Source organism: Gopherus flavomarginatus, chromosome 3 (assembly GCF_025201925.1).
Source record: "Gopherus flavomarginatus isolate rGopFla2 chromosome 3, rGopFla2.mat.asm, whole genome shotgun sequence".
Lineage (NCBI taxonomy): Eukaryota > Metazoa > Chordata > Testudines > Testudinidae > Gopherus > Gopherus flavomarginatus.
In genome coordinates, this window is record NC_066619.1 from 181,276,045 (window position 1) to 181,292,510 (window position 16,466).

Below are 16,466 nucleotides of genomic sequence, written 5' to 3' on the forward strand. Positions count from 1 at the left end.
ATGATTCTGGATATTCTTGACATCCATATAATATCCAGTCCCTTTTTGAATCTGGTTAAATATTTTGCCTCAATGATTTCCTGTAGCACCAAGTGCCACAATCTAATAACACATTGTGTGAAAAAGTATTTCCCTTTTATTGGTTTTGAATTTCCCACCTTTTAATTTCATACTCTGTCCCCTTGTTCTTGTGGTAGAAGTTCCTGATCTACTTTCTGTATACCATTCATTATTTTTTATGTTTATCCCCTTTCTTTGTCTCCTTTCTAATGTACACAATACCAGTCTTTTCAATCTCTCTGCATATGTCAGTTTTTTCCTGGATCATTTTTGTTCTCTGAAAACCTCTCCTGATCTGCAGTAGCCTTTTGGAGATGGGGTGACTAATAGTGTGCATGGTATTCTAAAGAGAACACACCATATTTTTATATGAAGGCTTTATAATATTCTTTGTATCCACATCACATTCTTTATACCTTGTTCCTTATTCCTGTATCCATAAGATATTATGAATAGTCTTTGTGGTTGTCATAATTCACGAATATTAAGAAAACAAGTCAATCTGTACTTGCAGTTACACAAGTGTGGGTGTGTGAACATATGGACGCATGTTATATACCAATATGGCCAAGAATCAACTACCAGTTAATGAAAAGTCTTATTTCCATGCTATATCATCATCAACAAAGTATATTTTACTTGAGAAAACATGTTTTTAATGCGTTAATAATACCCAACCTCCTTTCATGCTATTTAGGATTTTACAGTTCTCTTAAATGTATAGCAAACCCACAAATCCATCTATATTGTTCACAGCTATTGTTCTGGATTTGCTTCTCAGGAGAAACTGAAATGGCTCTTTTTCCAATGTACCCAAAAGTGAAATGCAATATCTGACCACCAAGTTTGGTAAATACCACAAAGATTTTTTTTGATCTGGTCCTCAGATTGAATGTGTTCCTGCTCCCTGTGTGTGTGCTTTCTGGGAATATTCTAGTGAACAAATTCACCGGCAGGAATGTTAACTCAAACAACAAAATTTAAGTGCATATTACAAAGTATTCACATAAAGCAAATTTTGAATTCAGAATCCTAAGATTGCCCACTGGAAATCTGTCTGTAAGAGTTCTGCATAGTTGATCAAGAAATTGAAACATGAAATGTGATTTGTGTGTCCAACCAATTACTCAAATTTTGAATATCGCATATGCACATCAAATGGCTCGCAAAGACACTAGAAATAAAAAACCATCCCCTATTCCCCACATGAGGGCTGTACAGGAAGGACCGTAGGCAGAATGGCTTCATGGGAATGTCTGCATAATTACTGTGTGTTACAGGGTGCCTCTACACTGCATCCTTCTTACAACGCTAGCACAGGTATGAATACCAGAATAGATGGTGGGGCATGGCTTAAGTAAGTAGAGGAAAGACACACATGAAGGATGTGGGTATGTACCCAAGTACATACCCTCCATAGCTCTCTGCTTCCCCAAACTGTGTTTCCCCATCTACACTGCTTCCTCACTACTGGAGCCTTTCACCACCGCAGTAAAAGACTGTGGCTACCAGGAAAAGCTCCAGCAGGAAAGAGAGGCTCAGGCAGTTCCTTCTGCTGGAGTTCTTCTCTGCCACAGAGGAACAGTCTGGCTGCTCCCCACTGCTGGAGCTTTTTGCAGGGAAGATTCTACCAGCCAGGAAAGGCTCTGACAGAGGGGAGGCAGTGGGGAAAGGTTCATTTGCTACATACCACAGTGTGGATGTACAGCTACACATATTGCCAGTGGCATGTAGTGTAGAAGTAGCCAGAGAAAGATCATGATGCACCATGATATCCCACAGAGACTGGCACAGAAACTGAAGATGAGGAAACAGAGGAAGAGATGTAGCCCTTTGGATGGGGCTGCACAAAGTGAACTAATGGGTGAATAATTCATGCAGTTCTAACTGGCCTGGAAAAGACCATACTTGTTGAACAAATTATGTTCTTTGTGCCAAACTAAGCCCAATATGGCAAAATTCACATTGAAAATTCTCGTTTATTTCATGAGAAGAAAAAAATTAATCAGTAGCTAAACAAGGCTGAGGGCTTATGGCAACTGCACATCCCACAATTTTACATTGAAAATGACTTTCACTGTACTGAATATCATTTACCTTAAAGAATTTTTCCCACCAATTATCCGCTTCTGTCGACGATGCAGTAACCTCAATCCACAAACAGAAGCAAGGGAATCTAAACAGAAAATAAAGTTTAGGCCTTAAACTCCACACAGCAACAATATATAAGGTTTGGTAGATTAAAAATAAAGTGTATTTTATTTTGTTTCTTTAGTCAGTAAGGACATGAGTCTGTGCTGAGTACCATCACCATCCAATGACCTCAGGGGGAGTTGTGTGCTCAGGACCTGCCTTGTAGGCTCAACCCTTATATTATTCTCAAAGTTTGTCAGTGAAATCCAATTAAAAAAACAATAATCACATACTCCTACAGCAAAATTTCATTCTGGTATCTTCATGATGGATTTTGACTCCCACACTGTTCTCTCTCCATTCACAGGACTCCCACACAAATATTTTTGACCTAAACCTTTTAAAGGTTCTGTCTGGCTGAGAATATTTTCTGAATTGTGATCACTAGGCAATGAGGACTATCCCTCATGCCCTAATAGAAAGCTAAACAGGTGTTCAAACCATTATCTGCAGTCTCTTTCAGTTCACAATGTAAGAATGAGTTACCCTTCTGGATGTGATCCACTAAAAAAAATCTTTTAATAAATATGAAGTTATAATATGAATAATACACACAAAGAGCTGGAAATCTTTACTTATTTTTCATATCTGAAGTGATTTAACTTTAAGACCAATATTCTGCTCTGCGTTACATCAGCATACATCTGGAGTCACTTCTTTGACTTCTACAAAGTAATTTGAGAGACAGGGTGGGTGAGGTAATCTCTTTTATTAGACCAACTTCTCTTGATGAGAGAAGTTTTTGTGCTTATACAGAGCTCTCCAGGTCTCACTGGATGGGGATGACACTCAGCACCTTGCAGAATCTTGTCCTTACTGACTAAAGAAACCATAAGCTCAAAAGCTTGTCTTGCTCACCAACAGAAATAGGTCCAATACATAATATTACCTCACCCACTTTGTCTGTCTAGTACCCTGGGACTGACATGGCTACAGTCACACTGTATACAACAAATTAATTATTAATTTACACTAGTATGAGAGAAGAATTTGGCTCTATATAGGGCTCAGTCCCCAGCTGCAGCCAGTCTATGCTTGGCACAGGTGGTGAGAGGGGACACAGGTGGTTGTTCACTCACCTTTATGCCTCCCTGGATCTGGTTTAACACCCAGCGTAACTTAAAGCCCTGGCTGCACCTAACTGCAACGGTCCCCATGTGGTTAAACTAGAGGATTCCCCTGTGCCATTTAAATTGGCTTTGTGGTTCCTTTGCACTGCCAGAATGACATAAAGAGCAGGCACCTGACCCACAGATTTTAAGGAATAGATTTTTGTTTATAAATATGTACATTTTTCTCCTGTGAGATCAGATTTTTCACTTCCTTCCTTTTCTTTTCTTTTCCTAGCAATCATCATAATATACTAGTTTTGAATCTAATGCCATAAACCTCACAAAGGTATTTCACTTTTATTACTGTTCCCAGAGGCCTTCTTGCCAAGGTAGTCGCAGATCACGCCAGCATCTTCACTGTGACGGCAGTTGTGTGTTCCAATATCCTGTTTTATGCAGTCTGCCAGGGATCTCTCATTTCCTGTACATTTCACATTATCCACGTGGATTGGTCCTTTCCCTTCCCCAAAATATGCCATAGTCCTTGCTCTAGCTGAGCCTCTGCAAGCAGAACGCCATTGTTTAATTAAAATGTTTTATGCATTGTCCTACATTTGCCTAAATTGAAATATATAGAAGAGGATGTGAGTAGGGTACTAAGGAGGAAGACTTTGAGGTTTTATTCCAAGTTCTGTTATTAGTTCACTGCAGAACTTTGGACAAGTCACTTACCTTCTCTTTGCCTCTATTAACTTATCTATACACTAGAATAATTGACAAACTTTGGAGGATTCATTAGTTAATGTTTGTAAAATGCTTTTGTATCTTTTGCTAATAAGCTCTATGGAAAGGAAAAGGATTTTTATATTTTAATAGCACGAAATAAAAACCCACGCCACTTTTTTTTTCCATAATCTGTTTAATCCTTGCCTAAACTCAGCATCAATGTACGCTCAAAATAATGTATTTGTGTTACAATTCTTTCCGAAAACTAAACTGGCTAAATAAGGAAGGAGAACCTACAGTTTATTGGGAAATATGCCTTCAAGTATACCATACATTAATGGCAACTATGAACATAAATCAGGGCAGCATGGCAAAGAAAATCATTAATCGTATATACAAAATATAACCTTCAAACTACAACACCCTGTACTTTTATTTTAGATGTAAAATAATACAATTAGAGAAAGAGATGAATTTCATTGTTGTAATAATACTTTTTCAAAAAGTAAAGTTCAGAGTTGGATCTTTTCCAGTCACACAAACATTAGATCTTATTGCTACCATATCACATTGGTTTTACAACAATGTGGTGAGTCTATCGGCTGAAGAATTCATCACTGTGGCATAATCTAATAGAGAAATTATTTTAATGTATTTACCAGTCAGACTTTGTTTTCCCTCAAGCACATCTAAATTGGATGTGTAGCATGTTCATCCATCTGGGCAAAGCTTTAGCATGTCTCATTAATATTGTGTTTATGTGGTAGCCAAGATTATTACACACCTTTTTCTCCCAGCTATCCCACAAGAGCAGGTACTAATGAACACACCAAGACAAGTATGATGGCTCTGATCTTCATTTGCAGCTGCAGAACAGACAGGACTGGATATGTGCATGGGGGAGGGTGAGTTAAATACTTCTATGCTTTGCCAGTCCTGGACTGGCTGTGCACCAGTCAAGTTCCCCAGTGTAAGTTAGAGCAGTCCCCAAACTGCTGTAAATTGCACCAGCTGTCAGTGGCCCCACATGGTAAATAAAGTAGCCAGCAAAGCCCAGGCCATGTCCCATACCAATAATTGGTAAGAAGCTGCTATGCTGTCTCTGTGCCACCAGAGGATCATCCTGTAGGTAGCTTATCTATCAATTTAGCCAAGCTTTAATCAAAATATTAGGGACTACAGTGATGCGCATTACAGAAATCCTTAGATTAGATGGAGTTCATCAAATTTATCCTGGATTTCAGTGGAGTGACACCAGAGATTAATTTAGCTTCATAAGGGCCCATTTCTGCAAAGTGCTTCAGTATCAGTTGAGGGCATGCAAAATCCTGAAGTATTGGGCCCTAAATCTGTAATCACCAATAAAAAAACTTGTGTGAAGCCCATTTTGAAATATGAGCTCTTTCATAGGATGTCTAAATCCTGAACTTGGATGATGAAAACAAAATTTAGGTATATGAGACATACATTTATATGGATAGGTATCAGGCTGAGTATCCATTTGTGGGATTTAAGGCATCTTATTAGGGTTTGAAACTCTGATCCTTACAGTTTATGGGCAATACAGTAGCATTTCACTAATGACCGGAAGGCCCATTGTGAATGACTGAATTTAGCAAATTAGCCAGCAAGTGAACAAACAATAAAAAAGCAAGAATAATTCATCTCAGCATCCACTTTGTTCATTTATGTGTTGTTTTTTAATTACACTATGAAACATTATCATAAGTATTAGTAAATGTTCTGTAGTGTATTGTGTATAAGAGTACAAAGTATTAGTGATCTAAGACATCCCTGCTGGCTTTCTGAGAAGTGGGTGAGCACACAAGAACACTCTGTGTGAGTGAGTGAATTACAAGTTTGCAGATTAGTAAAATGCAAGTTAGTGTCATTTTGTTGAAATACAATGTACTGAGTGCTATAGAGCTGTAGGGTGTTATATTATACCATGTGCATATATTTTCAACTAAGGTATGCTACACCTACACAGCAATAAAAAACCCTTGGCACTGAGTCTCAGAGCCTGGGTCAACTGACTCAGGCTCAGGCTAATAGCCTGTTTAACTGCAGTTTGTAGATGCTTGGGCTAGTGCCCTGGCTCTAGGATCTTTCAAGGTGGGAATGTCCCAGAGCTCAGGCTACAGCCTGAGCCGGAACATCTATGCCAGAATTACACAGCCCTACAGCCTGAGCCCAGAAGCCCATGTCAGCTGGCATGGGCCAGCTGCAGGTTTTTAATTGCAGTGTAGACATACCCTTCCCTGAGGCCTACTCCCCCTCCACGGGATTTCAGAGCCTAGGCTCCATAGATTCATAGATTCCAGGTCTGGAAAGGACCTTGAGAAGTCATCAAGTCCAGTCCCCCGCCCTCATTGCAGGACCACTGTCTAGACCATTCCTGATAGACATTTATCTAACCTACTCTTAAATATCTCCAAAGATGGAGATTCCACAACCTCCCTAAGCAGCTTATTCCAGCGTTTAACCACCCTGATAGTTAGGAACTGTTTCCTAATGTCCAACCTAAACCTCCCTTGTTGCAGTTTAAGCCCATTGCTTCTTGTTCTATCCTTAGAGGCTAAGATGAACAAGTTTTCTCCCTCTTCCGTATGACACCCTTTTAGATACCTGAAAACTGCTATCATGTCCCCTCTCAGTCTTCACTTTTCCAAACTAAACAAACCCAGTTCTTTCAGCCTTCCTTCGTAGGTCATGTTCTCAAGACCTTTAATCATTCTTGTTGCTCCAATTTCTCCATATCTTTCTTGAAATGCGGTGCCCAGAACTGGATACAATACTCCAGTTGAGGCCTAACCAGCACAGAGTAGAGCGGAAGAATGACTTCTCATATCTTGCTCACAACACACCTCTTAATGCATCCCAGAATCACATTTGCTTTTTTTGCAACAGCATCACACTGTTGACTCATATTTAGCTTGTGGTCCACTATAACCCCTAAATCCCTTTCTGCCGTACTCCTTCCTAGACAGTCTCTTCCCATTCTGTATGTGTGAAATTGGTTGTTCCTTCCTAAGTGGAGCACTTTGCATTTGTTTTTGTTAAACTTAATCCTGTTTACCTCAGACCATTTCTCCAATTTGTCAAGATCATTTTGAATTATGACCCTGTCCTCCAAAGCAGTTGCAATCCCTCCCAGTTTGGTATCGTCTGCAAACTTAATAAGCATACTTTCTATGCCAATATCTAAGTCGTTGATGAAGATATTGAACAGAGCCGGTCCCAAAACAGACCCCTGCGGAACCCCACTTTTTATACCTTTCCAGCAGGATTGGGAACCATTAATAACTACTCTCTGAGTACTGTTATCCAGCCAGTTATGCACCCAAGTTGTATTTGCCTGGTTTATTGATAAGAATATCATGCGAGTCTGTATCAAATGCCTTACTAAAGTCTAGGTATACCACATCCACCAATTCTCCCTTATCCACAAGACTCGTTATCCTATTAAAGAAAGCTGTCAGATTGGTTTGACATGATTTGTTCTTTACAAATCCATGCTGGCTATTCCCTATCACCTTACCACCTTCCACGTGTTTGCAGATGATTTCCTTAATTACTTGCTCCATTATCTTCCCTGGCACAGAAGTTAAACTAACTGGTCTGTAGTTTCCTGGGTTGTTTTTATTTCCCTTTTTATAGACAGGCACTATATTTGCTCTTTTCCAGTGTTCTGGACTCTGTCCTGTCTCCCATGATTTTCCAAAGATAATAACAAGAGGCTCAGATACCTCCTCTATTAGCTCCTTGAGTATTCTAGGATGCATTTCATCAGGCTCTGGTGACTTGCAGGCATCTAACTTTTCTAGGTGATTTTTAACTTGTTCTTTTTTTATTTTATCTTCTAAACCTACCCCCTTCGCATTAGCATTCACTATGTTAGGCATTCCTTCAGACTTCTCGGTGAAGACCGAAACAAAGAAGTCAATAAGCATCTCTGCCATTTCCAAGTTTCCTGTTAGTGTTTCTCCCTCCTCACTGAGCAGTGGGCCTACCCTGTCCTTGGTCTTCCTCTTGCTTCTAATGTATTGATAAAAAGTCTTCTTGTTTCCCTTTATTCCTGTAGCTAGTTTGAGCTCATTTTTTGTCTTTGCCTTTCTAATCTTGCCCCTGCATTCCTGTGTTGTTTGCCTATATTCATCCTTTGTAATTTGTCCTAGTTTCCATTTTTTATACGACTCCTTTTTATTTTTTAGCTCATGCAAGATCTCGTGGTTAAGCCAAGGTGGTCTTTTGCCACATTTTCTATCTTTCCTACCCAGCGGAAAGATGATGCTGAGAGCCTGGAGTGGGTGCTTTGAGTGGACGACTAGGGGGGGAAATATAGGTACAGTTACCTGAAATGATGACAAAAGTATATTCAAGGCACCTGGTAAAGTCATGAGTTTGCATATCAATAAATTGAAAAAGAAATGTGAGGAAATGTTTATAGCTGAATTCACCAGAATGTATTTTGATTGGCTAATTTTAAGGAATGAGATTGTAGCTGGAGCCCAAACGTCTACACTGCAATTTTTAACCCCACAGCCTGAGCCCTGTGAGCCTGAGTCAGCTGACCCAGGCCAGCCATGGCAGTGCTGCAGGTCTTTTATTGCAGTGTAGACATACCCTAAGGCTACATTTTGAAAAGAGGACATTATTATGTGTCCAAAGGGATAACTGTATGTCCGGTGAGAAGCATGAGTTCATTTGTGCAGACTAACATTTCAAACAGGTATGTTTAATAATACCAAATTAGGCAGAAAAATAAGTAATACTCCCAGTGTTGAGAGAGAGTAGCACAAGTGGAGCTGAACAGGCTCGGTACCAGCTGGGGATTCCATAGTAATGGAAAAATCCCCTTCCACTGGAGAGCAGCACATGGCTGGATCAGGGGCCAAAGAGCTCTAATGTCCATATAATTTAGACTGGAGAGTGGGGGTGAAATGTTCCTCTCTTTTCAGATTTGAATATGCACATCTATATTCCCTATGTGGATTTTTGACTACACTCTAAAGAGGAGGAATAAAAAGGGAATGCAAAAGAAAAATTTAGAAAACAGCTGACAGAGTTGGTAGCACAAAATCAAGCTATCCCTAGACATTTTAATTTGTGTGACCTGCACATACATGCCAGATAATCCAAAGCCTCGTTGACTTTGGAAGCATTATAGGACAATCTTTACATAGTGGGTTTAGAATGATTTGTTTAACTTGTTAGCCACAAACAATGTGTCTCTTCTTGTTCCAAATCCTCCCCCCACACCTCTCCGAACAATTATATTGATTGCAGACACATACACACAGACACAAGGAACATACAAACTCCCTGATTTCTGTGGGGAGCTGATGTGTCCACATATAGTATCACAAAACGGTGACAAACTCCAGGCTTTTATTGCAAAATCATATCTACTTTGGGGATCTGCCTTTAAGAAAACTTTGTCAAGAGCATCTAGTAAAGTTTAGTGAGGTATTTTTCTACAGTTCCTCAGGGGAAATTAATTTACCTGATTGTGAATTACCACCCTTCGTTTCTAAACCCTGCTAGGAATAGTTATTATTTATGGTGTGTCATGCTCAGAGTGTTTTATTAAATACTTAAAGTCCACATCCCAAAGAGCTTAAATCTAAATCTCACATGAAACAATACAACATACAAGTCAATAGTTTGTACACAAAAAGATATGGAGGCAAAAGTAGTAGTTTTTAAGGAGAAATATGAAGGAGAAGGAAAGAGTGAGATTATTCATTGGGGCAAAGGTTATAGCTGCCAAAGCATCAGAAGTATCAGTATGAGTAGCCTGTTTCAAGGGAGCTCTTCCATACTGTTTTAGGAAACTTTTCTGTTGCCATGCACTGGTGCAGGCTGCCACATTGCTGATAATTGCTATGCATGGGAGTTTATTCAGTGTACTACACTTCATCGACACTTACTTAATCAAAAAATCGGTTTAAAAGGGACATTTCCCAGGGAACAGACTAAAGTCTAATGATGCTCAACAACAAATAGTACTGCTTAATGGGGAAAGTAACTCCCTTTGGGAGATCTGGATATTTAATCTTATTTAGGTCTTAGGCATTTCAGTTTTGTGCTAGAACATGCTGTAACAACAGCTTTCAGTCCATGTTTATCAGAAAGTGTATATATTAATTACCACCTTCCACTCCAGCTATACATGCTGGGTCACCAGAGCAAGTATCTCATAGTTGCCAGGACAGGCAGCAGGGTTGGCCCCAGAGCCTCAGATGTATTTAGGTGCTTAACTCCCACTGAAACCAGTGGTAGTTAGGCATCTAAATACCTTTGTGGATCTGGGCCTCAATCATTATCTCAGTAGTTCCTCCCAGGTTCATGGCCTTGTACAGTAATGTGATGAGCTCTGCAGGGGCATTACTGTTGAAATGGAGTCATCTGTTAATCGGGATATCCTGTTAACTAGTTCAAAAGGCCCCAGTCCTTGCTCTTCTGAGTAGGACACTAATTGTAGTACATTTCTTTAATACATATGTATGATTTTAATTTGATCTTCTATTTTCTGTTTTCATACCTTGCTGTCATTTCCTGATTGAACTAGATCACCCAGTTAATATTGTCTGGTGCAGAGCAGAAGGCGAAGGAACAGCCATGTTTGGATACTGAATCAGCTAATAAACACTGTCACCTTCAATCTCTCTCTTAAGGGTTTAATTTGGAGACAGTGAGTCAGGGATTTTCAAAGGAGCCTAAGGGAGTTAGGCACCCAAATTACACTAATTACAAGTTGCCATTTGCATGCATATTTTTCTGATTTATGCACACACACACACACCCTGTGGAAAATGCACATGTAAATACTAATATATATATATATACTTTGCACCTGAATATAGTGTTTAAAAAACTGTCCTTTCTACCAATTGTCCTTACTGCTGTGCTCCAGACATCATTAGTAGGGTGACCTCCAGCCTCTGTCTTCAGTCAGAGAGCAATGGCTGAAGGCTGGAATAAACAAAATATGATAAAAAAAGAATGTATTTATATTTAAAGCAAAAAGCAACAAAACACCATACCAGATTGCTATTGCACTTACGGTATGTCTACACAGCGGCTGGGAAGGTGCTTTGTGGCATGGGTAGATGGACACACACTAGTTCCACTTGAACTAGTGCGCTAAAAATAGTGGGGTATAGGCAGTGGCTCAGGCTAACAGAATGAGTACAAGCTCATCCAACTCAGTAGGAACCTAAAATGGCCCAGTACAGAAATATAAAAGGAAAAAAATCTGATCTCTGTTACACCAGTGTAAATCCAGAGAAACAGAGACCAAAATTTGTTCCACAGTATAGACTGGGAGTATAACCACACATTGAAATGAATGACAAAGCTTTTGCTAAAATACATTTTGATATTAAGATCCCAATACATTAACCAAATATATGATAGGCTTAACTATTAGAAATAAACATTAAAATAAAATATTTTAAACTGTTTCTCATTCATTATCAAGCCATGGTCCCAGCTGAGGGGTCTAGGTGGAATCAATAGGGGCAGAGTTGAGTTATTGCAGAGCACTTCTGAAAATTCCACTCTCTGTGCCTCCAATGGCATCAGCTGTTACTGCAGAACAAAGAGGGAATTCTGAATTCTGCATTAAGCTGGTATGTAAAAGAAACACAGATAAAAAGCGGGGATCTGTACTTCAATATGGTAGACTAGACCCACCAAGTGCAAAGACGCACAGTGGTATATATAGATGTTCCAGTTAATGAATACCTTACAAGGTCAAAAACCTGTCCTCCCATACAGAAAATCTGCATGGAAAAGGTTGAATGGAAGTTTCTGCTACATTACCAAAACTGTACTGAAAAAATATTCTAATCTTCATTTCATATATGTTTATATATTCATGGCCCCAAATATCTTAGAATTTTCATCATGCCAATTAACTTGCTCAACAAGCATGAGAGCTTCCAAAACATCTCTCTTCTATCCTTTTCCCATATCCATAAAATTACTCTACTTGTTAGTCTTTGTCAGACATTAGGTAATGCTTCACAAAAGGTGCATGTTCTTTCAGTTTTAAGCGTGTTTTGATTAGTCACCATTATTTTTTATTATTATTTCATAACTGCTTTTCCCATTAGGAGGGATAGCTCAGTGGTTTGAGCATTTACCTGCTTAAACCCAGGGTTGTGAGTTCAATCCTTGAGGGGGCCACTTAGGGATCTGGGGCAAAAATCAGTACTTGGTTCTGCTAGTGAAGGCAGGGGGCTGGACTTGATTATCTTAAACAGATAAGGGTTAATGCCTCTTTTACCTGTAAAGGGTTAAGAAGTTCACCTAGCCTAGCTGACACCTGACCAGAGGAACCAATGGGAGAACAAGATGTTTCAAAAGGAAGGAGGGAAGTTTTCCTTTGTTTAGAGTCTCAGTTTCAGCCAGAGTGAAAAAGATCAAGAAACCACCCTCTTATCAGAGTAGTAAGTTTTAGAAATGGATAAGTAGATTTATGTTTATTTTCTTTGTAATTTGTCTTGGTACCATTAAGGGAATTATCAAAAATTGGGTATTTGAGTATTTTTTGTGTAACTAAGTTTTGCCCAGGGGAACATCCTCTGTGTTTGGAATCTGTTGTCTGTGAAAGTAGCTGGTATGCTAATCTCTCCCAGAGGGTTTTCTTTTACCTTTCTTTTCTTTAATTAAAAACCATTTTCTTAATACCCAATTGATTTTTCCTTGTTTTTTTAGATCCAAGGGGGTTGGATCTGGATCCACCAGGAGTTGGTGGGAGAAAGGAGGGAGGATGGTTAATTTCTCCTTGTTTTAAGATCCAAGGGGTATGGATCTGTGTTCACCAGGGAACTGGTGAAGTCCCTCAAGACTACCCAGGGAAAAAGGTAATACTTGGGGGTGGTGGCAGTGATACCAGATCTAAGCTAGTAATTAAGCTTAGAAGTGTCCATGCAGGTCCCCACATCCGTACCCTAAAGTTCAGAGTGGGGAAGGAACCTTAACAGAGCCACTTAGGGATCTGGGGCAAAAATCAGTACTTGGTCCTGCTAGTGAAGGCAGGGGGCTGGACTCGATGATCTTTGAAGGTCCCTTCCAGTTCTAGGAGATTATTAATGTTCTTCAGATTGTTCTTCTGCTACTAACATTAATCTAAAGTATGCAAGCTGGCTTAAAGACAGATCTTTAAAAGTACTATTAATTGGGGCCTAGACATCTTGCCAACTTAGGTTTTCCAGATTCAACTTCAGAAACACATCTTAATTAAGAAGGTTATTAATGTTACAAAACAATATTTTGTAAAAATAAAAACATAGTTCCTTGTTAACCGTGAGAGTAAAATATACAGTACAACTATTAATTCATTTGTTTTATTCTCTGTTGCACAAGTCTGCATTTTAAGGAAATCTCCTCTCCCCTGCTGACCTGAGTCAAAAATATGTATGTATGATTTAACAGGCTTCACATTTTCCAGGAAAAAAATGTAAAGTCAGACAACCTAAGTTTCCCAGTAGCAGTGCTGTAAGTGTAAATCACGGTTATGTAAGTGGAAAATAATACCTCAGTATAAACTTTTAATTCCATTGCCATTCTCAATGAAAACTGATGTCAGCTTCAGTATTTAGCTCTTTGCCAACATTTTTCAGAAAAAGACTAGTTTTTGTCTCTAAAAAGCAGCACTCACAGAGCCCAATTTTCAAACTTAGGTGTGTAAATAGAAGATCTTAACCTTGTAATAGGACACTCAAATCAGCACCTAGACTCAAGTCTGAACCAAAGCAAACAAATATATGCAGTGAAATCCTCGGACCTGATTGTTCTCACATATATGGCTGCACATAAGAGCAAAGTCAAGCTCCTGGAGTGTAGCTGTCACCATTTACGGAACAAGCAAGGAAAAGGGAAACCAGTCGTCAGCACAGACTTCCAAGTATGCTGGCTGACTCTCCGAATTATCAGAATCCCCAAATATCCAAGATCTGTACTCTGCCCCGAGTCCTTCAGCTGATATGTACCCTACTATATTGGGGATGAGTGAGTGGGTTTGGTATGTTTGTGACAGAAATATGACAAGCCTATGCATCTGAGTAGTCTGAGGAAGAAGCAGACTAAATGACTCAGTAGGAAATAATACAAATCTATAAGGTTCTTTAGCTTGGAAGTTATTTGAAAAAACATTCAAAGCAAAGCAGCCTTTTCTGGACAATTTTCAGATCTTATTAGCACTACTATAATAAAGTCTGTCCTTGGCCATCACACCTACCTTGATTCCTAGTGCCCCAACAAGAAATTTCTAATGAGCAGTGCAAGGCTGATTGAGTGGCTTTGTTCACTAGTGGCATGTAAAAGTTGCAATTTTTTTAAATTAAATATTTTTTCCTGTTAGCTCTGTTATTTTATTTCAGCAGGCTTATTCAAGTTATTCTCATGTACCCTGCAGCCAGACTCCTTTGTGTTATGATCCCTTCAAATCTCACAAACTAAGCAGGGTCAGGGCAGGTCAGAAAATGAACGAAAAACCTCTTAGTGCTGTTGATTCAGGGGCTAGCACTCTTACATTTGAGTCAGTTCTAAAGCAATACTGATGCCTGGTGGCATTGGGCAGTGTGCTGCTGGAGTTGCTATCTTTTGGACTAGACAGAAAACGAAGTAAGTCATTAAAACCACTTAAGACTTCACAACTATTTGAGGTCAATTGGTTCACAGCACATAGATATTAATAAAATCATAGTTTATAAAAACTACTTGTGATCAATAAACAATTACACTGAGCTCTTTGCATGAGTAAGATCATTGTCCCTAATAGTCTGGCCAAATTCAAAGCTAGTTTTACTGTCTTGACCATATGTAACTCCTTTGTAGTTTCACCGGGATACGCATTCTGTACTACCTTTCCTTTTTTAATGTGTAGTGTTAACGCTGAACTGTTGTTTCACCCCAAACATGCTACATTTCAGGTGATAGATAAATTATGTCCATGTGGATCAGTTTAAAATCTTTCAAGATTAAAGGTGTTATATAAATTAAGATAATTGTCATTTATCACCAAAACCCAGAAACAATAATTACAATACAAATAAAATAAAAAAACCAAAGCATCTCTAAAGTTCACAGATACAGATAATCATTTCTGTATTGGCCATTATCTGTACTAGTCAAGTCTGGCCTACACCCCAGGACATTCTTTTAAATGTTAATTTTCTTCTTGTTTTCATTATCTTTCCATTCCTGAAGGATATGGCAATTCATTTCCTCGAACTTCGCTAGTGCTTTAGGAAGGCTGGAAACTAAGCTCAGTTATAATCAAAGAAGTAAGGTAAAAATAGTTCAGAGCAGGAAAGAATATTGAACAGATATGTTGAGCCTAATTCTCTTCTCAGTTATATCAGTGCAACTCACAGAAGTTGAGTATAAATGAGAATTTGGCCTATTGTGCGTATATAATATGAATAGCCACATAAATAAGTAAAATACGGTATTTCGACAGTAGCTTCGTCATCTTGAAATATTTGGTTTTATTAAACAGATTTTTCAATAACTGCTTTTAACCTACACTTCAGTTGTTAGCTGAGCTTAGTAAAGACAATTATGGTTTGGCATTACTTCCCCCTTTCTGAGGAATATTAGCTTCCTTATGAAGAAGTAGTAAAATTGCAGTCTGCTTTACTTTGTATATTTCAAGTATAGCACAGTAAAAGTATACTACACGGACAAGTATTACCTAGTCAGGTAATACTCAGGTACACGCACTCTGTGCAATCAGATATGGTAATCAGATAACTTGAAGACAAGTAAAGGATTTTTCTTACTTGTAGCCAAGCTGTTGACAGACCACAGCTGCATCCTTATCAGACCATCCATCATCACAAATTGTGCCCCACTGACCATTGATAAAAATCTCCACACGTCCTTCTTTCTTAGTCTCACCATCCATCAGCCTGATGGGAGGACCTAGGAATAAGTTACACAACAACAGAAACAAAAACTAGTATTTTAGGTCATTTCATCACATTCCAGGGATAAGGGTCAACTGATGCTTATGTTCAACAAGATTTCCACTTTAATGATACCATCTGTTAAAGTATTCAGGAAGCATGAAGCATTTTATACACATTACAACAAATCATGAAGCCCCACTGTACTCTCTATGCTTTAAACTGTAGGGTTCATTGGTTTCTTCTATTACATACAAATATGTAGCACAGCTTATAACTTGACTGGAACTTACACAGCCCAGTTCTTTCCCCAACAGTGGAGAACAATCTGTTTGATTCTTGTGTTATGAGGCTACACCTACACGCTACCCATTTGAGCAGACCATATTCTTCATAGAAGACTTTTACAGGAGGGTTTAGCTAAACCTCACCAATAAATACAATCACTCACACAAGCCAGACACACCCCCAGTATGCTCACACTACAGCCCAGCAACAAATGTACTAGCCC

General features: G+C 38.9%; 1 protein-coding gene across 3 annotated transcripts in view; it reads right to left on the bottom strand.

The window, feature by feature from the left end:
* Positions 1-16,466, bottom strand: part of PRSS12 (serine protease 12) — a 64,677-nt gene that overhangs the window by 16,345 nt on the left and 31,866 nt on the right. For 2 of the 3 annotated variants that reach the window (XM_050946347.1, XM_050946345.1), the window contains 3 exons: positions 15,830-15,971; positions 3,661-3,866; positions 2,158-2,236 (listed from right to left, as the gene is read on the bottom strand). In XM_050946347.1, coding sequence (XP_050802304.1) covers positions 2,158-2,236; positions 3,661-3,866; positions 15,830-15,971 — 427 coding nt within the window. The remainder of the gene's footprint in view (positions 1-2,157; positions 2,237-3,660; positions 3,867-15,829; positions 15,972-16,466) is intronic. The other variant, XM_050946346.1, reaches the window with a different exon arrangement.